Consider the following 27,012-nt stretch of genomic DNA (forward strand, 5'->3'; position numbering starts at 1 on the left):
ATGTACTTATATGGACAGAAAAGTCAACCAATCAAATATTTTAAACTTTTGTTGCAGTAAAGCTAAAACCAGCATACCAGCCAGTCAGATGCCAACCTCAAAACCTTAATTGTAAGTTGACTCATTAATTAGTTATTTAACACAAGTATAATTGCTGGTGGGGGCTCTTTATTGCTTACTGCAGATGAAGCAAAAACTATCATGGACAAATTTGATTGAAACTCATAAATTAAGGATTGGATGTACAGCTAACGAACTTTCAATCATTCAGTTAAAGCAGCCTACCACAGCCAATCAACATTAGCAAAAACAAAAATGGCCGTAATTCCATACAGGGCTTGGCAAGATGCTCAATAATTTGGATAACAAAATATTAGATGAGATCAGATGTAAGCTGTAAGTCTAATTTACTTATTTGCAGTTGATATGATTATTGAGGTCACCAAGAAAATTAGGATTATTCAGTCATTTATATGACTTTTATTTATTTTTTCTAATTACAGAAAATGCTAGTTGTTACCATCCACTTACATTATTTATGCTAAGCTAAAGCTAACTGAATATTGCCAGATCAGAAGACTGGCTGGGCTGATTACGAAAGGCTTCTCACTTATTTAGGATACTTTTCATATTTTTAAATCATTTTCTTGAGCCAGTATTTTTAAAATGACTCTTTGCAGGGTTAATGAAATGCCACCCAGCCCCTATCATTCCCTGTGGCCAGAATATTGCACTTACAACTTCACAGTTGCCGGTCCAGATTGTTGGACTTAAACAAGTTGAGCTTACTTTCCTGGCGCTGCTGTCTCGCTCCGGCGTGATTCCTGCATGTTTTTGATCATGAACACAGTTGATTTGTTTAGAGGAGTGATTCATCACTAAATTAGACACTACGAAAGGCTGGGAGACATTTCTGCTGTTAGATGAAGGTGTTTAGAAGACCAATGCACAGCGAGGAGATACGTTTTGGTTTTGGTTCTACAAACGGACACTAGGGGGTGCTAAAAACAAACCAAAACTCCCCCTTAATCAAATCTCAACATAAGGTAAAATATTTAATTCTGTTACAATATTATTTTAAGCTTTAGCCAACACAGATTATTCTATCCATTAAATCTTGTAGGTGAGGTGAAAGCATGGAACAATTGTTAGCTTAGACCTGTTCTCGCTGTCGAGTTGGTGACTAAGGTTCTAAGCTTTGCCTCATAATAAAAGTCAAATGATTTTCCTTTAATACGTTCTCATTGATTATTTCTAGACCTTTTAGTTTCCTGCTCCTCTTTCGTCCAATAGCAGAGCTTGTTGAGGATGATTGAATTATGCTTGTCATCTAAAACATTCACTAAGACAAACTCTCCTTGAGGAATTTATAGCCAGTTGTTTTTTGTCCCTTTCACCTTCCTGTTGTGCAACCAGCACAGCGGAAGCAAATGTTCGACCTCCACTATTGTTGTTGTAGCACCACAAACCTTTGTGTCAATATGTAAAGTGATCTGGAGGTTTTTGTTTGGCCTCTCCGTTCACATTTCATTCATTTTAAAGCTTCACGCTCTGTATCTTCTCTTTACAAAGCAAGCAGGAGTTTGTTTGCTCAACCAAGGTATTGGTTAATATTGGTGAACAGAGATTGTATAAATAAGTTGTGGAACTTCATCCATCTTTGTCCTACATGGACCTCCTGAGCAGCTCCAAAGTTTTGAGATGTTTTTATTCAGATTTCAGCATCACCCTAGGGTTTCTTGAGCTGTTGCAACATTATCTTGTTACCCAGTTCAAAAGGCATCAGTGGAATGGCTCATCATAGCCCTGCAGGGACGTTTGGCAGGATGTACACAAGGAAAGATGAAATGGATAAATATTGTATATCTGAGTCATAGATCTTAGACCCAGAGTTCCTTTGTAACGTCATTACTCCAGCAGGACTCTGAACACTTGATTGTGTAAAGCTGCGTCAGGGCGGAGGGGAGAGTATCCCCAGGGCTTCGCTGTGTTGGGATTATGACACAAATGCATGTAAACTAGTTGTCTCAGAGGATGCGTCCTATAAAAGCCTGCTGGTCTTTTCTAATGCATCAAAACCAGCACTGATGGGCCCTTCTAACAGCCTAGCTGCTCCTAAATGTCCTGTTTAGATTTCAGATTTACCCAGCTTCAAAGATAAGTGCATACTGGCTTTCAGTGGCCTACAAGCCTGCTCCACTGTCTTTCCCTTTGTACCCAAATCCGCTCGTCTTTTTTCTGTTTACACAATTGTCATTGGATTGCCACCACATTATCTGGGTGTATCAGCCAGACTAACATGTTTACATAAAAAAAAAAAACTTGAGTCTTTTTAGAGCAATACTTCAGTTTTCTGATGTGCAAACACATTGATCTCTTCTTTAGGAACCGAGACTTGAATGTGCCAAAACATTTGCTGGAGTCAGATGGAAGCTTTCTGGATCTGTTTGGATATCAAAAACGATATCTGTGGTAATTTTTTAAACATGTCAATCCATCACTTAGAATTGCAGAGGTTATTTTGTTTAGAACTGATTATGTCATCGTAAAAAAAACTGAAGTTTTGGAAGGAATTTTTGGATGAAGCCTCATATCTTGATGAATTACTTCAGAACAGATCGAGTCTGACCTCAGAGATGCTTTCTAGATTCTGGCTGCCTGAAGCATGTAGCATGGAGCTTACATTGCAGATATTGGTAGCTGCAGTACTGTAATACCATCAATAACACACGAGAATGATCCATGGCTCCTTTTAAACGCTGCGTTTTGCATATTTATTGGCTGTGATTAATGGTGAGTTTGATGGACTGTTGGCTGTGATGTTTTACAACGACGGGCTGAAATCATCTCCTCTACCAATGTTTAAAAGACAGTTTTAATAATATTAGTTACCTGATTGGCAGAAATTCAATAGATCAACAGGTTTGTTGATTAAATGATCACATTTATTCCCATTTATCCAATGAAGGAAAATGAATTCAAAATGTAGTATTTTATTTTATTTTTTTGCAAACTTTAAAGAAAAGGGATTGCACTTAAGTGTACACCCATGTAGATGTAACACATTTCAATAATTCAAGCAGGCAAATTTTACACCTGGTTTACTTTTCAGTCAAATATTCTCAGAAAGGGGAGAAAATGCTCATCAGTTGCCAGATTAGATTTCTACTTCTGGAAAGTTTCTACTAAAGCCTTGAAGCTTTCTGTAGAACCGCTTCATAAAGTTTTCCACAGTGTCATCATCCGTTTTAAGAAAAGCACAAAACTGAAACCACATGTTGTGACCATCCTGCACATTTCTTACCAGCATGTTTTTCTGCATGCTATTTACTCAATATTTTCAGAATTGATTCATTTATTTTGTTCACATTCACTCCACGCATTTTTTAATTTTATCATGTCGAAATGTTTGTATTTGGTAAAAAAACGTTTTAATCCTTGTTTTGTCAAAATGTTTGTTTAGAATACACAAGTTATCATAATCATTTCCTATGAGAGTGTATGCTTGGCATTTTTACATGAGAGAGAGAGAGAGAGAGAGAGAGAGAGAGAGAGAGAGAGAGAGAGAGAGAGAGAGAGAGAGAGAGAGAGAGAGAGAGAGAGAGAGAGAGAGAGAGAGAGAGAGAGAGAGAGAGAGAGAGAGAGAGAGAGAGAGAGAGAGAGAGAGAGAGAGAGAGAGAGAGAGAGAGAGAGAGAGAGAGAGAGAGAGAGAGAGAGAGAGAGAGAGAGAGAGAGAGAGAGAGAGAGAGAGAGAGAGAGAGAGAGAGAGAGAGAGAGAGAGAGAGAGAGAGAGAGAGAGAGAGAGAGAGAGAGAGAGAGAGAGAGAGAGAGAGAGAGAGAGAGAGAGAGAGAGAGAGATTTGCCGATGCCGATATACTGACATGAATGCTTCTAAAATCAGCAATTTTGTATAAAATGAAAACTATTAAAGCTGAATTTACATTATAATGTACACACACCATTCACATTAACACTTCTGAGATGATTACCATCACTGTCACATGACTAAACAACACCCCCCCCTCTCTCTGAAACAGATAAACAAATGGAGACAAGATAGAAAATATATTGGTTGTTAATATCGGCCCGGTTTTATTTATCATACCGATATGTTTAAAAATGACATTCAATACTTTTCATGCTCGGCTGTGAATCTTGGGAACTAATTGTGAGGGAATTTACAAAATACATAGAAACATTTGCCAGAGTTGTTCTCAATTTACCCGCAGGAGTTGCAGAGTTTTGTCCCTCGTGTCACTGCATTTCCTAACATGATTGTAAAAAACATGTCAACATCAAGAGACAAATCTTTCTCAAGAGAGAGCCTAAGTGTCCTTTTCCAGTCGGCTCATGGGTCCCTGGAGGAACGGGGTCAACGGGGCTAAAAGAGCTACTTTGTAACCCGCTTTGCCTTAGGCCGTGATCGCTCATAAGTTGTACTTCAATTTAAACTAAAAGTAACGATGTATGTTTCGACCACGCCACTCATGTACTCTGAGATTTATCAGCTTGTAAAAGTTCTTAATTAATATCACTAGAAATTGGACGTCGACATGTCACAAAAATGACATCACAGAATCTCTTCCGCTCTAGCATAGCTGCTGCTTACCACATGGCGAGATTTATGGTGGTTCTTTCCTCTCGAAGGAGAGATTCAAAGTTTGCTAAATATACAGCCATTTTCCCCTCTGCTTTTCTCCGTGTCTAATTCAATTGCGTCAATTTGGTGATGTGTGTTTGTAGTCATGGACATATTTTCACACAAAACCTAAAATAATGTTTGCCATCCAGTCTCTTTTTTTTTTTTGCATGAAATTTTTTTAGATATCAGCCATGAAAATTGCCCATAAAAATTGTCAGTACATATCAACCATTGGCTGACCAGGTCTCCTACATATCGGCGTCGGTATTGTCAATAGAAAAACAAATATCGGTCGACCTTTAATAAATGTCACAAAATTACATATAAAACGGGAATTAAATGTGAAAAAGCCAGTTTTTACTAAATTGCAGCACAAATATTTTTACACTTGCACAAATAACATGCTATTAATGTAATTGTGTTTGCAGTTTTGACAAAGTGTCATAACTATCAATTCCAGGTTAATATTAGTCCCGGGTAAATTGTGATTCCAGCTAACAATTTAAAATGTACAGTTGTGTCACAATTACTGTCCAGCAGAGATCTAGTTTCTTTTGCCCTTTACTCCACAGGTTAGCCGCCCACATCACTAAGCTACCTAAACACATAATGTGTACTTCAGGTTGTGTGTCAACTAAACATTGGATTTTTCCTGAGTTACTTGTAAGATGATGGTCTTGGATGGATCCTAATTTTTTCCCTCTTGTGTAAGAAACCGGACAGCAGTAGCTCAGGAGGCAGAGCGGGTTGCCCAGTAATCAAGAGGTTGCAGTTTCGATCCCAGCTCTGACCAGAGAATGCTGCTGTTGTGTCCTTGGGCAAGACACTCAACCTGCCTTCCCTGCTGGTGGTGGTTGGAGGGACCGGTGATGCCAGTGTTCGGCAGCCTCGCCCCTGTCAGTGCGCCCCAGGGCAGCTGTAGCTAAATCGTAGCTCATCCCCACCATTGTGTGAATGTGTGTGTGAATGGGTGAATGACGGCGTTGTGAGGCACCTTGGGGGGTTGTAGAAACCTAAGAAGGCGCTATACAAATACAGGCTATTTACCATTATAGGAGCGAGTGATTTCAGATCCAGTCTCAACTAGGGGTGGTGACTATTTAGTGTATTTGACTCAAGGTCACACTACTGTTCTGTTCACTGAATAGCTTCAGCAGGAGCGGTGCCTCCCTGTCTTGTGTCGTGCCACACAGATACTGTCATCACATTTCTGCTGAACCTGTTGTAAACAAGTCGAGTGTATTCTTGATAAGACACAGCATCGGCTTCAAAGTGCCTAAATGTGATTTCCAGCATCTCTAATTAAAGGGCAGTGCTTGCTAAGTCTTTGCTTGTCAATACCAACCTTCACCCAGCCTCAGATGTGGATTATATTTAGAAACGGAAAGGCTTTTGTATAAAGCTGGTGTGTGTATGTGCACGCGCGTGTGTGTGCATGCACGTGTAAGAAACCTTATATCGTATATTCCAATCTTATATCTTTGTTGTGAGTCAAAACAAGCCATCACCTCACATCGCGCCCCCCATGGCGTCAGCCAGGAGTCGCTAAGGAAACGGCATGACCCGTCTCACCCAGCTGTAACATTATCAGCTGATGGCTGAAAATGACAAATCCTCACACTGCGTGAGCTTGGATTTACCATCAGTTAACAGATTGGCCATGATTGCTAATGAAAACAAAGCTAAATGATAATAAAGCAGAAGAAATGTGATGCTCAAGGATGGCAAAACCTCTTGATTCACGAGGCTGTATTTTGCTTTGCTCGTCATCTGGTGGTCACAGCTGTGCACGTTTCAAATAAAATAAATCACTGAGTGCATGATTTTTTTTCTTTATTTCTTTTTATTAATACAGCACACCACATCAGATGGGGAGTCGAACAGTCCATGCACTGATTTATTTCTTTATTAGCCTGGTTTATGAATCATTTTAATATCTTTTCAAAGGTTCTTGCATTTTGTGGTTTTAATCAGTAAATTGATCACAACTCATTCCGTTCTCATCCAGAACGTATTCAGTAGACCAGATAATTGTACTTTTAGAGTAAATATTCAGTTGGAATCCCCACATCTTTAGTTCTTGTAGCATAAACTAAACTATTCATGCTGTAAAATGGTGAGACCATTTCTCGGTTCTCATCTCACTCCCCTCATCTCTCCTTTACCTATCCTTTTTCTCATCCTCTAACCTGCCCCACCCCCCTCACAGACGGGGCTCCATGAATATGGCTGTCTCCTAATGTAAATACAGCAGATAGTCTGCACAGAAGGACAGGGATGTAGGGTGGAGGAGGAGGACGAGGAGGGGACACTTCAGTCTTCTGTATTATCTCAACAAAACCGTTTCAGACTCCGTTCTTTGGTAAACACACTGACATATATCATGTTATAAGTTATAGGAGTAAAAATCTTTTTCATAAAATTTCTGGGTTCTTAAGCTAAAAACAGAAGAAGAATTAGCGGGAGCGGTGGTGGTGAAGGAGGAGCCGTTGGTTTGGCAGAATTTCTGAATTAATTTTGCTCATTAAAGTTGAAACACACAGAGCTAATGTAGTTAATAGATGGACAGGAGGAACACCCAGCTCTCAACAGATGACCCCACCTCCACCACACACACACACTGCTGTATCATTTTGCCATGTTGAGGTCATGAAACGTGGTTTTCCAATTCTGTTTCCCCTTCTGCTTGTCTTTCAATCACCCAGCGCACACACAGAGAGACACACACACAAACCGTGGGCCCACTCTTAATGCACCCAATTACTTAAGCCCCCCATTCCTCTGGCTGCTGCATTACGTCAGGCTTGGCAGCTATATTTTTAGCTGGTTGATGCCATTGGCCCACTCTACCTCTCCGTGTGGATTGAGTTACCACGTTTTTCCTGCAAGAGTCCAATAGAAGCCTCCCTTAGCTGCCTTCATCCAATCACAACACATCGAACCACTGCATAATGACACGGGTAGGGCCCGGAGGGAGGGCCGTGGGCAGCAATAAGGATCCTGAGACTCAGAGACCGAAAGCAGTTTGTTGTTACCAAGACCCGCCAGGTTGTATATCCATATACTGCCACAGACTGTGTTGGGGTAATGTATGCTGAGTATGAAGATATCTCTATAGAACCTAATCTGTGGCGAAGACACGAATGCCAAATGTAAATGCTAACTGCTCCTCGTGGCTCCCAGACGCCAGAAATTACAAGGTTGTTGGAGGGGAAAAAACGAAGCAGAGTTATGAAAATACATTTAGGATTATTTTAAGTTTCCTCTCCTTACTCCCTCTCATTATTTCTTCCTTTAATAGCTGCAGGAGTTACGCTGATGGTAGCAATGAAGTTGTGTTGTGCACAGCTGAGGCATCAGAGGGGAGCAGTGACAGCTTGACCCCATGCTGCTAGAGAAACTTGCACAGGGACTCGGAAAAGCTTGGAATGTTTTCATTCAAGCTCCAAGTGTTTCGCTGTTGGTGTCAACAGGATTATACCCAACAACTGGACAAACAACCAGCAACCCTCGCCAGGATAAGTGGCAGCGCTTTCCCAGTGACATCAGTATTCAGATGCTGATGTCCTCCGGTCCTCTTAGACGTGTGCTCCCCATCTTAAGCATTATCATAATCTCTTCCTCATTGCGGTTTGCTTTGCTCACATCACGGCGGTTCTTGTTTCCTCGGTCTAAGCAGCCACTCTGGTGTTGTACTCAGTCACCCACTAATCCTATTCATTTAGTCCTCACACAAGGTCAGCAGGAGTGTCAATACTGCATATACGTGCCCCCATTCAGTGGAAAGGTCAGGAAAAACAACAGCAAGCACTTGAAAACCGGAGGCTGCTCAGGGTGTTTGGTATCATGGCAACAAGACGCTTAAATGATGAGGGAAACATTTTCTTTCATAAAAAAAGTGAGTGAAGCACATCACAATTGTTGATTTGTGGTGGAAAACCCAAACTAATACTGATGAGTCTGTGGTGCTTTCCTCTAATGTCCTACAGGAGTCGCACCATCTAATGGTCTTAGCTAAAGTAGAAGAGCTTTATGTCTAGTTTATACTTGTCCATCTGTGGAGGTGTGGAGACTCTCAGCACCATTCAAGGGCTGTCCTATTGGACAGACGTAGAGCCCAATTTTTAACAATCTGTCAAACGCACAGCAGAGAGCACATCTGTGATTGGTCGACCCAACAACAGCCCAAGATTATTTCCACCTTAACGACACTTCCTTTAAATTTGCCAAGAGCTCCGTCGCTCTCGATGATTTCTTTCCAACAAAAGGCTTTCTTCCTTGAGTTTAAGCTGATCCAGCTTAATGAAAACTGTCTTTTTGTCGGCCATTGCTCCTTGAGAGGGATTTGCATTTACAAGCTGAAGTGAATAAACTTTTGACGTCCAGAGACATCAGAGCAATGGTAGACAGACCCACTAGAAAACGTCTATGCCCCCAGCTCTGCCCCACAGAAAATTGCTTTGCAACACTGACATACCAACAGAGAAATATAGACGGAAAACATCTCCATCAGTCACTTGCTGACAGAGAAGTATTAAGTAGGCTTTAGCCTGGCAAGCCATCCTATACACGTAAATATATAGTCTGTTCACGACCCATAGATGGAGCTTGGTCATGGGGCGGAATCTATGGTTGTCTTTCAAACAGTCTCTGCATTCAGTTGGACAGTGCTAGGACCAATCAGAGCAGCAAACAAGTGACATATTCATTTCCATGGAAATCAGCCATACCCCATTGAATAAAAGGCAGTAAATTCATCCTTTTTCAAAATAAATGGCATTAGTACTTAAATCTGCTAATGTCTCAAAGAAAAAAACAAGTCTAAGTAGTCCACAGTTTAAGCCAAAAGGATTTCAAATGACCATTCTTGAACTGACGCCATCTTTGTAGATTTTTCTCAGTTTCAGCATTGGCGCTTTGGCCGCCTCTCATCTCTCTACAAACATAGAGCTAGGGATGTCCCGGTACATTTTCACTTCCGATACGATATCAATATTGCAGTCTTCAGTATTGACCGATACCGATGTCAGTCCAATACAATGTCAGCACAAATCATACATTCTTTTACCAATTTCGTGGCGTGTAATGTATGAAAGGCTTGATCAAGTGATTTTACTCGGAAACACAAGCCAGCAACAGTAGTTATGCGAAAAATGACCAATGTTTTGTTAACCATTGGTTGCGTACATGTGAACCTGAAGAATGACTAATACCTAAAAAGCCACAGAAAAATAATATAATTAAATTAATAAACTAAGATATTTCTTTTTAAAGTGCAAAATACAAATTCAAGGTCACTTACTTTTACTGTCATCAAATGGTAGGAACAGCTGAGGGCAGGGACATAAGAAAACAAACAATATTGTTTACTGACCAACTGCTACAAGTTGAGTGTCCATATGGTCGATATCAGACCTATTTTTGATATCAATATTAGAACAGGACATTAAGCACTGTGATTGGCCTGACCTAAAATTGATAGATCTGCTGAGGCTACGTGGCCCGACCGACCTGCAGAGCTAGTTCTTTAGCTACTGCTATGGTTTGTCTAGCTTCCTAGGCTAAAGGTGAGCATATTTAATAAAGGATGGATGACAAAACACTTGTCTGTCTGGAGAACCGAGACTCAGCAGAAGGACTCAATCCAGGAAGTTAGGTGGGCAGAGAAAATGAGACACCACCATGTAAAGTCCATTTTTAGACTTGAGTAATGAGGACGTCTCAGAACTAGTATTACTGAATAAGAGCTACAAGTATGTTTGCTCCATTCTTTCTCCATTTTTACAATGAATCTAAATCCAAGGTATGGTGACCTTTTTGAATTTGATTCTTTAGCTATTTCTATAAACATTTGACCAATATTAATTTGATACAGTCCATTTTAAATGATCTAGAACCTATACTGAAAGGTTAGTAAACAGCTGCTTAATTTTTACTTTCCACTTTGAAGTTCAGACCCAACAACAACCCACGAATGTGCTGCTTTAACAGAAACCAGGTGATCTGCAAAACAGATGCTTTGCTTTCCCTCAAATCCCTGCGGACTTCACCACGGCCTTGAAGTCAGACACATACACCATGAGGCCGCTGGTCTGTCTCCATTGTGTGTCAAGGTCCTACAGAGCTAAAGCCTGGAAGCTACATGGGGTTTTGGGTGCCTGGTGTTGCTTAAAAGGGTCACAGAGTGACTTTGAAACAAAGAGGGAGCTACGAACCTGATATTCCCTCTGTGTCACTCAAACAGCCACGTCTTTCACTCCGACTTCTCCCGTCCAGCTCAGTTTGACTTCACCACTCCTTTTCAAAATGTTATAGGGAATCCCTTGCTCTGTTTTCCCTCCAAATGTGATTACTGCCCCAGAAGGGACATGTTTAATGATTGTTGATCACTATAGTGTGAAGTAGTGATGCACGGGTTAGTTTTTTTTTTTTCAGATTTGATAACGTCTGACCCGCACCAAACCGCCCCGCATCACCAGGTCTATTTTTACAACCCGCTCCGCCCCGACCTGCCACATTAAAAACGCGTTATTGATTGATTGCGCTTTTATTCAGACAAAGGTGCGATAAACAGTCCCCCAAATTGGCACTGGAAAATGGTAGTAACGTTTACATTTTTAAAGGCTAAAATAAAATAAAAAATAGGCAGATAAAGAAAGTTTAAAATTAAATTAAATAAGGGTTATTTTTGTTTGTTACCCTACTATAAACCAATACAAAAACGGCACCTAGAGCCCCTGCTTGGGCAAACAAAGTAGTAAAACATTTTACAACTTTTATCAAACATTTTGAAAGCAAACAAACACATTACCTGTTATGTCCTTGTTTTGTCCAGCCAATGCTGCTGTTGTTGTCTGCGCTGATTACCTCGCTGAATCTTTCCCAAACACGCGATTTAGCAGTTTGTCCCTCCTTTCTTTTAAGAATGTAAACTCCCGAACAAATTTTATCCATATCGTCCTCCATCGTTGATGTGGCTGCCTGCCACCTGCTTGGAGCTTAGGCGCACTTCACTTGCGCTTTCTGTACGTCATGGGTTCAAAGGTTATCTGTGCGTAGTTATGTTTTAAAACGTGACCGTGTTTAAATAACTGTCTTAAATATTGTGTTTTACAAAATTAGACATTGATTAATGTCTTTATCATCAGTGTGCAATTTATATATAATATATATATTTCATGAACCCGCCCCAAACCGCACCACACTGAAGTAAAAATGTATTGACCCGATCCAGGGGTAACCCGCGGATACCGCGGGTTAGAAGTCGAGACGCGCATCACTAGTGTGAAGAATATTGACTTAATGTTTTCAGATTTGCAAGGACACAGTTTCTAACCTTAATATTTTGTTTTCTTCTATACATTAGATGTGAAGAAGGACTGGTCAGACCACGCGCTGTGGTGGGAAAAGAAGAAGACATGGCTGCTGAAAACCCACTGGACGTTGGACAAGTATGGCATCCAGGCTGATGCCAGGCTGCTCTTCACGCCGCAACACAAACTGCTGCGCCTCCAGCTGCCCAACATCAAACACATGATGGTCAAAGTGAACTTCTCAGACCGGGTCTTCAAGGCCGTGTCGGACATCTGCAAAACTTTCAGTGAGTAGATTTCACCGGGTAGTGGGGAGTGTGAGATGAGGCATTTATGACTGGGAGCTGTGTGAATTTGGGTTTTTAGACATACCAGGAGTAAACACACCCTGCTGTATTCAAAACTTTCCTCCTGTTTTTAGAAGATCTGCATGAAACTTTGACAATCACTAGTTTTTTATTCAGCCGTTTGTTTTTAATAAACACTCTCAGCTATGCACGCTTCAGCATGGTGGACTAGTCTGAAGTCACGTCCTTGGACTGTCTCCCTGATGTTTAGTAAACAGAGATTATTGATCTCTCTGAGGCTTAAAATGTGGTTTTATTTTGTTCACTGTCTTACCTGCTGCCTCCTTTTACGACACTCCCCACACACACACACCCACACACACACACACACACACACCAAGTGCCCCCCACATGTAGTTAAGAACTGGATCTAACAGTCTCGCCCACAGTGGGTGGGTGTCTCATATCACTGGCTCCACACTGTCCTGTAAAAGAGTCAGAGGTCACATTCTGGACCCCATCAGGCCAACTCCCACTCTCCTGCAGCAGACCTCACCCTATGTCACTGCTATATAGCCACACACACACACACACACACACACGCACGCACGCACACAAACCATGAGATGGGGTCGCAGCACACCTGTTGTGTCTTTGTCCCAGGACTGTTTTCCGTCCATCAGCTCTCGTCTGTTTGTTAGCATTTAAAAGTAGCTGTTCTGTGAAATGAAATAAAAATGAAATATTTCTGAGTGTTTTAATACACAAGGAGTTTGTTTTGGAAAGGCTGGAAAATTTGGGAGGAACTGGACAGGAGTGTTCCTCACAAATGGGTCGGCTTCTGTAATGAAATTCCTCCAGCTTCAGGCAAAAGGAGGAAAAAAATCAGGAAGAGTTGCTTTTAGCTGACTTGACGTGTCAGCGTGTTTGTTTTTACTTAACTTTATTGCTCATTAGTTGGAGACGGTTCTGTGCTGCAGCTTTATGACAGCTGACTTGGCTTAATTAATAACAGCGGGTCTGGAAGAGTTTGTTTTTTATCTGGGCAACTTTCGGTTTGACTATTTCCTGTGAATATTTTCAACCGGCTGCTTTTTCAGCTCTAGAGAATCAGAGAGGACAGGAAGAGATGAAGCCTGTCCAGACAGCAAAAAAGGGAGGGGCTTTATTTATTTATTTATTTATTTATTTATTTATTTATTTATTTATTGTCTTCTAATGTGAAAAGTTCTAGAAGAGAACTTTTATAGGATTTGTTTGTGTGTCATGCCTGGCCACACAGAAGCTATTTCCTGTAATAAATATGTCAGGCTTTTCTCTACAGTTCAGTTTTCTCATTTTTTTTTAATGTTGTCAAAATAAAGTCTTTGTTTTGTAAATCTGATCAAATATCTTTCCAGCTTCCTTTTTGTCAGGATTTTTTCTTATAATCAAATAATGACTTTGAGCATCATGAACTGTTCGGTGGTGAGCGTATAAATAAACGTAACACTCCTAAGTTGGACGTTTAATGTGAACGGCTGTTGAGGACAGCTGTTTTCTGACAGACATCTGGACGGACTGGAACTTGGTAAAAGTTGAAGTACACAAAAATACACAAAAATCACTCACATCCACTACCATTTGTGACCTCTAGCTCTGTTTGGCAGCTCTCACATCCTGTAGTGCACTTTTAACTTAATGGCAAATAAAGTGGATTTTCCAGTTTTAGTTTTAGGATAACTAGCATTTTTTTTAACTGAGTCAAATTAGCCCAAAACCTGTTTGATGTTATGGTGAAAGAAATACGTCGGAAGTGTCCAGATCATGCAGAAGCTTTTGACTTTTCACACGAAGCCAACGCATGGAGTCTGATCTGTTTCTGTCAACCACTTCAGGGTAGCAAGAGTCAGGTTTTACAGCTTGATTATAACAGATACAGTTGCGTTTTAAGGAACATACAGAAGGCAGAAAGTTTTAGATTACAGTAAATCGGTGAAACAGCAGAAAAAGAAAATAACCTGGAAGGAAAGCTAACTGAATTTTACAGCCTGTGCTGGAGTTGGGTATTGTAGTTTTTCTGGAGGAACTCTTTGATAAGCCAGTTAGTGTGAGCTGTAGGTTTATTGTTTTGGTTCGGCTGATTAATGGTCCATTAGCCTGTGGTCTGATTACTTGGTCTGACTGCTGGGGGTGTTGCCATAACAGAGGCACTGTGATTGTGTCTAAACACTAACTCTTAAATACAAGAGAATGAAATATTGCATAGTGGCATCTTTTTCTTTCTGGGTAATGAAACTAATCCATGATAATCCTGCTTTCTCGTCCTTATTTGACTCAGCTGGAGAAATTTAATCACTATTATTTTTATACCCTTTATGATAGTACCATTATACTTATTGTGTAAATCTTCAGAATGAATATTTGAATACATTTCAGTGAGCATAAAAGGGAAAAACCAGTGATGTCACTTTTGTCCATTTAGGGTCTCCAGCTGTGTGTACGGTAAATTTGAACATAGTAAAAAATAGTCTCTGATGGTGTTTGGGATTTCTTGTGGCTGGGATTACTCACTAAAGTGAATCATCTATTCCAAGGAGTAGATCTGTTAGCCCAGCTGGCTTCCAGTCACCGCTCCTCTGGCCACCAGCCTGGCTTCTGCCAGAGATGTCTGGAGGATGGGGGGTGATCTTACTATCCAGGTGTAGTTTCTGCTAAAGGAAACCCTCCAAGCTGTTCTTGGTACACTCTCCATCACTCTTCTGTAGAAGAAATAATTCCTCAAAGTTCATTCTTTCATAAACACAATAAAGTGAATTTAAACAGCGGACTGCATAAATGAAAATGATCCCTCTTTGCAAGTCTGGTTAAAGGCACAGTGTATGATATTTTTACCAGTTTACCATCAAATCCTGTGTTTCCAGTTCACAAACTTATACTTTTTCACTAATATTTCTCACCAACATCAATTCCAAACATTCCTCTCAATTTGAAATTATAATTTTTTTTATACATAAACTGTGGTCGATGCTCCATGGTCATCCACCATCTTAAAATACAGTAGCTGTTTAGGGACATGCGAGCTCCACGTTAGGCGTTTGGACTATGACTGTAACCTGAAAGAACCAGCAGAGGGCAGCAGTGCGCCCTGGAAGCATGAAGTCTGCTAATTCAACTAAGAAATAGAAAAGAATAGCTACGCCATAGCTGTACTTGTTAGTTTGAATAATAAACAATTAAATCAAAAGACATACAATGTGTCAGTTCGTCATCATGTCCAGCACACGAAAGCCGCATGTGTTCAGACCCCCGCCCTCTATTATCTGGACGCCAGCCTCCAATTAGTGTCTCTGACTCCCAAACTCACCTCAAGTTGTTCATTCGTCTTTTCCTAGTACCAGAACTCCCGACCCGTTCCCAACGTGTCCTTTTCAAAGTCGTGCTACTCAAGTCTCCTCTCTTCCCGCAGCCTGCCGTCTGGCCCAACACGCTACAGCACTCGTCTGCTAGCCAGTGGCTAAATCAGCGGTGTTTACTTTATCTCCACAACACTTTACTAACAGCGATTTAGTTCTCCACGTGTTAATGAAATGCTCTGACACAGAGGACTTCTCAAACGTTACCTTTAGACTTGGGTCTCCTTTTGCTGGTAATCTGTGGTAGTTTACACGCAGCACACACAGCGTCTCCCCCGGCCTTAGCCGTGACCAACTAGTAGCTCGTAACACCCATCTCCACCATGCCAGCCGTGAGCCACGATTAGCTGGTGGCTAAGCCAGCATTGTTTATTTGATCTTCCCAGCGTGTCCCCGGCTCACCCACCCTCCTTCACCAAATGTGGTTAACGATCAGCCAGTGATCGCTCCAAATCCATATAAGCCGGTAGCGGCAGCCAGTTTGTTTACATCGAGCGCACCATGAGCCACGTGAAACGGGTGTTGTGGGAAATTATGTTCCCCTGAAATATTCTTTTTCCCTTAGGCAGTCAAGAGCAAATATTTCCAAATTCACAGAACTTATTGTCTATTATGAGGACTAAACTACCCCAAATAAAAGATGGTTAAACTGAGTGAGATTACATCCTTTTACATACATTTCAAAAATGATAAATGAGCTTGCTGCAAAAGAGTGAACAAGAGTGTTTTTACTGTATCTTTTTTATTGTTTTTAGGAGGAAATACAGATAAAAAATCACAAGCATAACATTATTACTTAACATTACTTCATTTTCCCTTAAAAATTGATCACAAATGTTGTGAAAATAGCCAGAAGTGCGATCTCCCGACACGGGGGGCCAGAATATTTCGGGGGAACACAATTTCTCACATCTGACCTCCCGGCTGACCTCACCCCTCCTTCGTGTGTGAACTGTGACATCTTCAAGAACAGAACTAGCTTACTTCCTTCAGTCATAATTGTAAATGCTTTTTTAAAGAGGTCGAGGAGCTTGTTTTAAGCTTTGTGTGAGTTAGGCTACACAGGTTGGGAATTGATTATACAATCAAACTCATGAGTGAGCCACCGTAGCTGAAATACTTTCTCTGAACTGCATGGCGCTTTAGAGTCACATTTTTTTCATCATGATTTCAATGGATTTCACACACGGGGCTTTTAAAGGTTGGAGCGGTTCTCTACGAGGAATTAAAACTTATTTGAGCTAAAGGACTCCAAGTGGAAATTGTGATTTATGAGATTTGGAAAAACAAATAATTAGACAAAATTGTCTTTTCAGAGTGATAGTGTAAGATTTTTGTCTCAGACCTATTCTTATCATATGTTAGGGTTATTGATTATTATTTCTGACTTTTCTCTGATTCTGAACACGGGGTATTAAACCCTTCAGGCCCTAGGCCATTTTTCTTTGGGCTGTGGCGCCTCCCAATTGGGGGCCTTTGGAGTTTCATGTCCCAAGTGTCAGTGATTGTTTGCATTGCCCGAGCACAGCTACAGCTACAATCAAAACAGTTGGATTGTAAACAAAGCCATTTTTGGTTTTTGATACAATAAGATAAAATAATAATTGAACTTTATTTTAGAAGAGCTGCCCTGTGTGAAAGTGCTGACAGGATTGAGGTTGTGAGTTCAAATTCTATTTGTTTTATTTATTCCAGGGGTCCTCAACTAAATTTGTTCAAGGTTTTTTTTTCCCAGCAGACACCAGTGAAGCTCAGATGCTCTTCTAAATTAAAGTTCAAGTATCATTGTATCTTAATTTATTACAATTTAAAATGGCCTTGTTTCCCATCTGAGCTGTTTGATGGTGGTTTTAGTTGTGTTTGGAGAATGTGGACAGTTGTAGATGTTTGGGACATGAAACTGTAGAGGCCCCCAGTTGGGGGGTGTTAGGGTTAAACAGGTTAATAAACATTTAAAACAGTTTTAGGCAGTAGTAACGATACATATGTTTAAGAGCTGAGTATCTGATCTTTGCGATCTTTAAATACAACATGAATTCACTGAGAAACAGTTTTTTTACTTGTTACTTCTGAAATCAGATTAGTCACTCTGAGTTTCATATGCAAGCTAAACTTGAAAATAGTCTTCTACACCTGTTCCCTGCATTAGCCACTCAATCACACTGAAAATTAGCATTCATGGACTCACCCATTTTGGCTCGTGACATGGAATGCTGTTATCGATTTAGCATCCAGGAGAGCGCAAAGTACGTATCGACTACTAGAAGCTAACCTTTAGCATTAGCAACTCCACCACGCAGCAGAACTCCTTTAGGCCTGTGTTAATTTTGGAGATAAAACCCCAAAATTGCAAAGCAATTAGAGTCAGTGGTAGTTGCATTGCTGTTAGTCAATCAGAGGTGAACCCACGTTGCCTGCTGGTGGTGGTCGGAGAGACCAGTGGCGCCTGTGCTCTGCAGCCTCGCCTCTGTCAGTGCACCCAAGGGCAGCTGTGGCTACATCGTAGCTCATCACCATCAGTGTGTGAATGTGTGTGTGTGAATGGATGAATGATACACTGTAGTGTAAAGCGCTTTGGAGTCCTTACTCTGAGAGGCGCTATACAAGTGCGGGTCATTTATCATTTATCATTTATATCAGGAAGTAAGACTCCTGCTATCTGAAGCTCACCAGTGCTGTGGCTCACAAACAGAAGCGCCAGAGCTTTTTTTTTCCCACTAGAGACCACTGATATTTTTGAAAAAAAAAAAAAAAAAAAACGTAAACTTGGTTTTTAAAAATAGCCTCTGTTTTTGTTTTCCCTTTTTTGGATTGATAAAAATAAATCTGAGCATCTCCTGCAACACTTGAGACCTTAAACCTCTGCTGATTCACACCTTTTTGTGGCGAACACATTTGGATATAATCGGTTCAAACTGATACCTGTTGTATAAAATTAGTTTGTGTCATGCAGCAGATTTATTTTGTATAAATCCCCAAAGTTTCCATGCTGGAAGAGTTAATCAAAGTGACTTTACAGTGACGAGCGCCATGCTTCTGCGATGCCTCACCCAGACACACAGTCCTGTCCTAGTACTCAGTCTGATACGTACTTCGCCGTACGTGTTGGCCCCCTCTATAGCTCAGTGGGCTAAACCTCTGCAGCACGCCTTCAACTCCCATGGCTGTATAAGGGCACAGGCGCTGTGCTCCAGTGCTACAGCAGAGCGAGACCGAAGGAGGAGGGAGGCCGAGAGAGAGGGCTCGCTCCCATCTGGTAGTTCTTAAAACTCCTGGAATGCGTTTGCTTTAGTTACACAAACCAAACAAGCTCACCAAGTCGAGATGTCCTCTCAACCCTCCTCAACACCTTCAGCAGACCTCTTCAGTCAGTTTGTGAAACTCGTAGAAAAGTCAGAATGGTTTAAAATCCATGAAATGATGAAACGCACGGCTGTTTTCAGGAGGGAAGAAAAATGGAAATATTAGAAATGCTCTGTATCAGTATAATCTTTGATTTATTTGGAAGACGTAAGAATTTCAAAGTGTCCAGATGTGCTTGCTCCTACGTTCTATCCATCTACTCTAATCCTGACGCCTTCTAGCTGCTTTAACCCCCTCCGTCAGAGCTACTGCTGAGTGATGGCTCCCTGGCTCTTAAATTCAAGTGATGGAGAAGCTGGGGGAATACTGTTTTTCTCATTATGTCCACTGCCGTGTCTCACTGTCTGCTCTTTTTGCATTCAGCTGCTTTGTGTACAGAATCTGCTCTTTTTTAATGTTTAACCATCTCTCTTTGGTGATTCTGCCACAGATCACAGCTGAAGTGTGCTGTGCTGTGTGAGGGGAATAGTTGGGGGAGGAATGTTAGGGGATTGAAGTTGTTTCTGTCTTGCTTTAGTTGCAGATTAGTTAAAACAAGATTTTGGGGGTTCTAAGAAAAGGGATTTTCATTTTTCCACCCTCTGTGTGCACAGCTGTCTACAGCCTTTACCCAGAGACCACCTCTATTCATGTGGGTTGACATTGTTGCAAAATATGTTGACTTTGCATCCCAGTTCTTCTGTCTTATATATTTTCGCTCATTGTTTGGTTGCTCTGTGAGAGGTTGGGTGGTTATTTTTAGAACCTGTAGTTGAAACGGTCTGGCTTTCTGACTTTGTGTGCAGAATGTCCTCTAATGGTTAGCTTCTTTTTGGCCGCCTGTCCCACAGATATCCGCCATCCAGAGGAGCTATCTCTACTGCGCAAACCCCGCGATCCTAAGAAGAAAAAGAAAAAGTTGGAGGAGGCGGAAGAGGACGATCTGGAGCTGGAAGGTCCACTATTTACTCCTGGATCAGGTAGACCAAATGGGCATCTGTAAAAGTTTTCTGTAAACAGTTTTTAAATCTGCTCCAGGTTTTTAGGAATCGTGGAGAACACTTTATTTATTTTATTTTTTTTAAATAAAGCAGCAGGTTGATGGGCAGGTTCTGCTGGCTCCCATGGAGAAGCTTTCATCCCTTCCTTGTTTGTCTGCACTTGTGGTTGAGAAACCACTAAGATAACTCCAAATTGCTTCACCCTGCTGCCACTGACCAAATGGGAACGTGTGAGTTTGAGGCCTGCTTGGGAACAACAAACCGTGGCTCCCAATTCTTCTGCAGGGAGTACCAAGAATGGCTGAGATTCCACACATAGCTGGTCTCGCTGCCATTTTAAGCCCAAACCAGGCAACATGAGTGCAGTTATTATGGCTTTGGTCTTTTCTGCAGAGAGTGGAGCAGACACAACCATAAGAGCACTGGGTTAGCACATGCTAACGCTATGGGGCATGGTGAATGGGACTCTTTGTGTGGTTAGAAGCCCTTTTGCTCCTGCTTTATGTGCATCACTCGACAATTTCTACCCTCACATCTGGATGGAAGGTGACCTGTGAACTTGAACTGGAATGTCTGTCCATGTGAATAAAGACGTACCATCATTTATGTGCAGATTCATGGGTGTTTTCTCTAGTTTGGAAATGAAATGAGTGCTTGACAATGTTTTTGAAGAGCATAGCAACATCATGATGATCACACCCAGAGTTGCATCATTACAGAATGTGAGTGTGCTACAGTAGAGGCCCATGTTGTTCCCAGCTGATGAACGCAGAGAAGCAATGTCAGACGAGACGTGCAGAGTCTGCTTACTGTCACCAGGCTTTCTGTGTGTGTGTGTGTGTGTGTGTGTGTGTGTGTGTGTGTGTGTGTGTTTCCTCCCTTCCAGATCACATGCTTCAGTCGGATTGCTCGTGTTCATGTTGTTGGTTATATTTCCGTCCCTTAAGGGGGGACGATGGCCTTTTAGCCCAGGTTTCCTGACCTATCTCACAAGTTTTTCCCCTCCAAAGCATCAATCTCTTTCTAAATGTGGGAAGCTTTATGTCCCATCAGTTCTCATGCTCATGTTAATGGCTCACAGTACTGATGCTGCTAATCTTCAGCTGTTGTTTTTACTCAAACTGAGAGCCGATGTTGCCCGTAAAGCCACTCCAACCCGTCTAACATCTGAACCTCAAGCAGCCAGAACTTTTCATATTTGTGCTGACGTTTAGGGTTGCCAGCTCTTTGTCATTAATGTTGGATGGATGAAACCCTACTAATCATACCAGGGTGATCCCTCTCCACAAAGAGGGTAAACTGAGTCATCCTCTGAGGCTGAGAGCTGGCAGTGCCAGTGGAAAGGCTACAAAGCTTCTCATTTTTGTTCACAAACTTTTTCTCTTCTTCTGTCCTTGAAGAGTTTTTCAGCATCTTGAATCTGACCTACTGTTGTTTCCATTCCACTCCTTCTCTACTTTTTCCTGTCTTTCTCTTTCTTCCTCCTCCTCCTTTTCATCCTATAGCCTCTGAAATAATTTACATCGGACCTGTCAAAGGTAAGCTTCCCTCTTCCCCTGTCCCCTTTTCTTCAGCACTGCTTCCTTATCCTACTCTTTCCTCCCCCACTGCTGGTGTGTTATGGTCACATGACATCCATAACCTTTGGGACTAGCAGCAGAGTCACCTGATGTTGGTGGTCTTATGATAAACTCTTAGGAATTAGCTTAAAGCTCACTTTTCTCAAAGCCTGCTTACTGTGTGTGCTGACAATGGGCAGGATAGCAAATCCCTTTATGGTGTGTGAACTTGTTGCTTCAAGTGTTAAGTGTGCTTTTTTTTTCACAAGTACAAATTGTATTTTTGCTTTAACAGGACATAATAATCGGTATGGTTGAACAGCCTATACAGGAGTTTTGTGTAACAACCAGATCCATTAGAGATGCTTTAGTTTACTGACCGATTCCCCATTATTTACTAATGTTTTAGCATCCAATGGTGGGATAGTTTCCTCTAAAACGGGGATGTCCACACTTTTCAAATGCCAATTTTTTTAAGTAGTATTTATCAAAATGGGTCCAAAATAGACATGCAAGTAAAAATCTAAACATCAAAATGTTAGAGAGTGTCGATCTGTATCAACAACCTACTAGAGGGATAACATGTCCAGGTGCAGCCAAGGTGTTGAACGGATCCGCTTTGGTGGCCTCTGCTGTAATTGATGAAACCATAAATTAAGCTCACAGCAAAATTGTTTAGTTTTAGTGGTTTCTCTTCTCCAGCACACTTGATTCGGTGGTTGAATCACCTGTGCAGCAGCTCATCAGGCTCTGCAGAAGCCTGTTAATCACTTGCTGACTGACATCAGGTGTGTCTACACAGAGTTAAAACTAAAACGTGCTGGACTCCGGCCCTCCAGGCCTGGAATTGAATACCACAGCTAGATCTTTCACATTCCTCCAAAGACCCAGTGAGAGATGGGAGTTCTCTTCTTCACCCAATGACCTCTGCATTAGGAGGCAAGGAAGACCTTGAAGAACCCTACAGGATAACATCCTCCTCAGCATAGACTGGGTGGTCATGGCCGTCACCCTTTTTCTCATGACCTCAGCAAGCAAACACAAACAGATCCACTCGCAGGCACAAACCAAGCCCACTTCCTGACTTTTCAGAAGGGATTTAGAGGTTTAGCCAGTGTTGCTTCTTGACCCTGGCCCCACAGAGGGAGAGACGGGGAGGACGAAGCCGAAAATACTCCACAACCAACAGGAAGTGTAAACAGCCTCCCTTCAGTGGTAATTCTAGTGAAATACCAAAATTGAAAAGACAAAATTAACCCCGAGAAACTTGGGACCTTTTTATTTTACTGTGCGTGCTAGAGTTATAATGAAGATGTAAGTAATGCGTTTTTGCATATTTCTCCTTGTGGGTACATTTTAACGTTTGCTGTGTGTGTGTCTTCCTTCAGGTTTCTTGGCTTTGTAAAAGAGTGACCATGCTTTCATTGTGCACCATCTCCATGCTGATTTACATCCGTCCTGTTTTCAAAAAGGGACATTGATCATTGGCATGATTTTGGCTGGTAGTCACATGGAGTTGTTGACAACTGTCTGATCTGGCTTAAACTGCAACTTGGTGACGTTTTATGAAAGTCTGCTTGATTTGTGAGCTTCAGTGCTTTGTGAAGAATGTGAGAGCATAAATGTAAACGTCTGAATAATGTAGTGTCTGTCCTGTATACACGCAGAGACTAATCCATGGCTATGTTTTTGTTTCTAGGGAGCATCTACTCCAGTCCAGGCTTGTACAGTAAGACCATGACCCCCACTTATGACTCCAGAGACGGCAGCCCTCTGTCACCCACCTCAGCCTGGTTTGGAGACAGTCCTCTGTCTGAGGGCAACCCCAGCATCCTTGCTGTCAGCCAGCCAATTTCCTCCCCAGATGTCCTGGTCAAACTTTACAAGCCTCAGTCCCTTCTGGACAAAGCCAAAATAAATCAGGGGTGAGCTGAGGTTTGGTTAATGGTTTGACCAATAGTCTGTTGTCATAATTTCTTTAAACATATGCACCATCTTTACAGGTGGTTGGACTCATCCAGGTCCCTCATGGAGCAAGATGTAAAAGAGAATGAAGTTCTCCTGCTGAGGTTTAAGTACCACAGTTTCTTTGACCTTAACCCTAAGGTACACCCCCCATATAAAACATCAACATGTCTTTTTCACTAGACACTGTATGATGCTGTGCAACACAGATGTGGCGGAGTCTTTTCCGTTCAGTATGTGGTTTTGTTTATCCACAGTATGATGCCATCCGAGTAAACCAGCTGTATGAACAGGCCAAGTGGGCCATCCTGCTGGAGGAAATTGAGTGCACAGAGGAGGAAATGATGATGTTTGCGGCCCTGCAGGTAGGAATGTGTTCATGCAAGAGCTTTATCTTTTTTATCCATTCAGCATTGTTTGAATTTGAAGCCCTTGGATCTTTTTGCAGTGGACACCAGTTTTCTTAAATGCAGGCTAATGAATTAAATTGGAGCCCAAAGCGAAGCCATTTCGTTGCTAGTTCTGCCGTGACTTTATGCACTGTTATCGTGTGAGTTGATGCAAGGAAATTTCCGCTCTGGACTCCTCTGCATAATAAGAATTACTTCTTTTATTGTGGAATTACAGTCATTCCAAAATATACTAGAATTGTATCAGTTTTAAACAAAAATCTTAACATTTTAAATGATTTTCAAAACATTACAGAGGAAATTCAAAACATTTGAATATCATGCAAATTTCCATTTATTCCTCTAATTTAACGTAAACTGAGAGACCATCTTAAGGCTCGGGAACTCTTTCTAGGTGTTTTGAATTCATTAGTTGATTAGAGTGTGACACTTTGAGTCTAGAATATTGAACCTTTTACAATATTCTTATTGTCTGAGATTTTTAATTTGGGGTTTTTATAAGCTGTAAGCCACAATCATCACAATTATAACAAATAAAGGCATGAAATTTCTGGCTTTGCATGTATTGAGTCTCTCAAATACAGTGGGGCGCGAAAGTTTGGGCAGCGTTGTTAATCTTCATGATTTTCTTTTATGAGTAATTTGTTGAATAAAAAAATGTGTTAAATATATCATATAAAAGACACTTGGTGATATTTGAGAAGTGAAACAAAGTTTAAAGTATTTACAGAAAGTGTGCAATAATTGTTTAAACAAAATTAGGCAGGTGCATACCACAAAAGAGAAATGAACTCAATATTTATTAGATCCTCCTTTTGCAGAAACATCAGCCTCTAAACACATCCTAAAGCTTCCAGTGAGGGTCTGGATTCTGGTTGAAAGTATTCTGGACCATTCGTCTTTACAAAACATCTCTAGTTCATTCAGGTTTAATGGCTTCCTAGCATGAACAGCTCTTTTTAACTCACACCACAGATTTTCTCTGTTATTTAGATCTGGGGACTGAGATGGACATTTCTGAATGTTGTACTTGTTCCTCTGCATGAATGCGTTAGTAGATGTTGAGCTGTGTTTACAGTTGTTGTCTTGTTGAAAGATCCAGCCCTGGCACAGCTTCAGCTTTGTCGCTGATTCCTGGACATTGGTCTCCAGAATCTGCTGATATTGAGTGGAATCCAATGTGTCTCTTAACTTTAACAAGATTCCCAGTCCCTGCACTGGTCACATAGCTCCACATCATGATGGAACCACCACCATGTTTTACTGTAGGTAGCCGGTGTTTTTCTTGGAATGCTGTGTTCTTTTTCCTCCATGAATAACGCCCCTTGTTATGCTCAGATAACTCTGTTTTAGTTCCATCAGTCCACAGCACCTTATTCCAGTTTGAAGCAGACTTGTCCAGATGTACTTTAGCATACCTCAAGTGGCTCTGTGTGTGCTGAGAGAAAAGGCTTCCTCTGCATCACTCTCACATGCAGCATCTCCTTGTGTAAAGTGCAACGAATATTTGAACGTTGCACAGAGACTCCATCTGCAGCAAGATGATGTTGTAGGACTCGGACTGTTCTCACCATTCTTCTCTTCTGTTTATCTGAGATGTTTCTTGGTCTGACACTTTGAGCCTTAACTTGAACTGTGCCAGTGGTCTTCCATTTCCTCAATATGTTCCTAACTGTGGAAACAGACAGCTGAAATCTCTGAGACAGCTTTCTTTGTTCTTCCCCTAAACCATGATGGTGAACAATATTATGGAGGTCAAAGGTCACTGAGCTTGCCAAACCAACTTTGAGTTCCAATAATTAGTTCTAAAGATGCTGGAATCAATAAAATGACAACAATGCCCACATTTATTCACCTGCCTAAGTTTGTTTTAACAATTATTGAACACTTCATGTAAAAACTATACATTTTTTGCACTTCTCAAATATCACTGTGTGTGTCTCGTATGTGATTTATTACGGTTTAAACCGTAACAACTTATGATTTTTACAGGAAAATTATAAAGATTAACAGCGCTTCCTAAATGTTTTCACCCCTCTCTATTAGTTTCAGAATATTAGTTGAATTACTGACATAAATGTACTTTTTGCATGATATTGTAATTTTTTTTAATTTTAAGACATTATTTCAGGGTATTTTGATGCTGTTAATGTGAGATGAAACTTTGAGTAGCCCAAACTAGTTTCAAAGAGCGGATTCTCCTCTGCTGCTTTATTTGACCATGACATGAGGTTGGAACATTTCCCAGGTGCCACTGGGCCAGCAGTTCACCAGTGAAAGGGGAATAGTAGAAATGATTTACAGACATTTCACCTCTTTTCCTTCCTCAAGTTGCTAGTGGTAGACTCGGGTTGGTGCCCCAGCTATTTCTGACCATCATAAACTGGGGGGCCAAGACCTGAGGACGCCACACTGTCCTCACCCCAGGGGTAATTTTAGTGCATCTTGGGCCTCCGTGCTTTTGTCAACACCACCCGCCCCAACAAGAATCCATCTCCTAGACCTACTCACATTCTTCTAAAGCTCTCACACTCTTGAGTTATTACTTGTTTTATTGAAGGGCTTATAGTCAAACCAGATTTAATTATCTGATCGATGCGGATCTGTGGTGTTTTGGCTAGAAGCAGCTCTGTCACTACCCGTCTGTTGGCACGTTGGTAGCTGCTTTTATGTTTCGGCCATGCGGCATGAGTAGCTCTGGGATTTTGACCAAGATTTCACCATTAAGGGATACAACAGTCTAAATAAAGAGCAGTGATCATCTTAATCTGGCATGTGGCTTGTTGGGTGTTGGCTTCCAACCTGGATTTTTAGCTGTGACTGTTCAGATATTAGCTAATCAAGGGTCAAGAACAGCAAGGGACCTTGGAATCACCCACGGAAACGGGAAACAAGCCTCCTAAGGAGCCAGGTTTTAGATTGAAGCAGCAGACAGTTGGAGCGTCAGATGGAGCCCTTTGTCCCACTTCCTGCTAGCCGATGCCTGACATATTCCTCTCAAAGGCCATGGCTCACTCCGAGCAGCTGTTCATTCATCCATTGGTGAGGGGGTGTTGGTGATGAGTTGACATGATAAATACAGTTTGCCGACGAGCCGT

General features: G+C 41.4%; 1 protein-coding gene across 4 annotated transcripts in view; it reads left to right on the forward strand.

Annotated features, from left to right (window-relative positions):
- The window catches only part of fermt2 (FERM domain containing kindlin 2), a 43,753-nt gene that overhangs the window by 9,188 nt on the left and 7,553 nt on the right, over nucleotides 1-27,012 (forward strand). For 2 of the 4 annotated variants that reach the window (XM_015969794.3, XM_015969795.3), the window contains exons 3-8: nucleotides 12,009-12,242; nucleotides 19,831-19,959; nucleotides 21,486-21,518; nucleotides 23,239-23,464; nucleotides 23,543-23,645; nucleotides 23,762-23,869. In XM_015969794.3, the coding sequence (XP_015825280.1) occupies nucleotides 12,009-12,242; nucleotides 19,831-19,959; nucleotides 21,486-21,518; nucleotides 23,239-23,464; nucleotides 23,543-23,645; nucleotides 23,762-23,869 (833 nt within the window). The remainder of the gene's footprint in view (nucleotides 1-12,008; nucleotides 12,243-19,830; nucleotides 19,960-21,485; nucleotides 21,519-23,238; nucleotides 23,465-23,542; nucleotides 23,646-23,761; nucleotides 23,870-27,012) is intronic. The other 2 variants (XM_015969796.3, XM_015969797.3) reach the window with 1 other exon arrangement.

The sequence above is a fragment of the Nothobranchius furzeri genome, chromosome 18, assembly GCF_043380555.1.
Source record: "Nothobranchius furzeri strain GRZ-AD chromosome 18, NfurGRZ-RIMD1, whole genome shotgun sequence".
Classification (NCBI taxonomy): domain Eukaryota; kingdom Metazoa; phylum Chordata; class Actinopteri; order Cyprinodontiformes; family Nothobranchiidae; genus Nothobranchius; species Nothobranchius furzeri.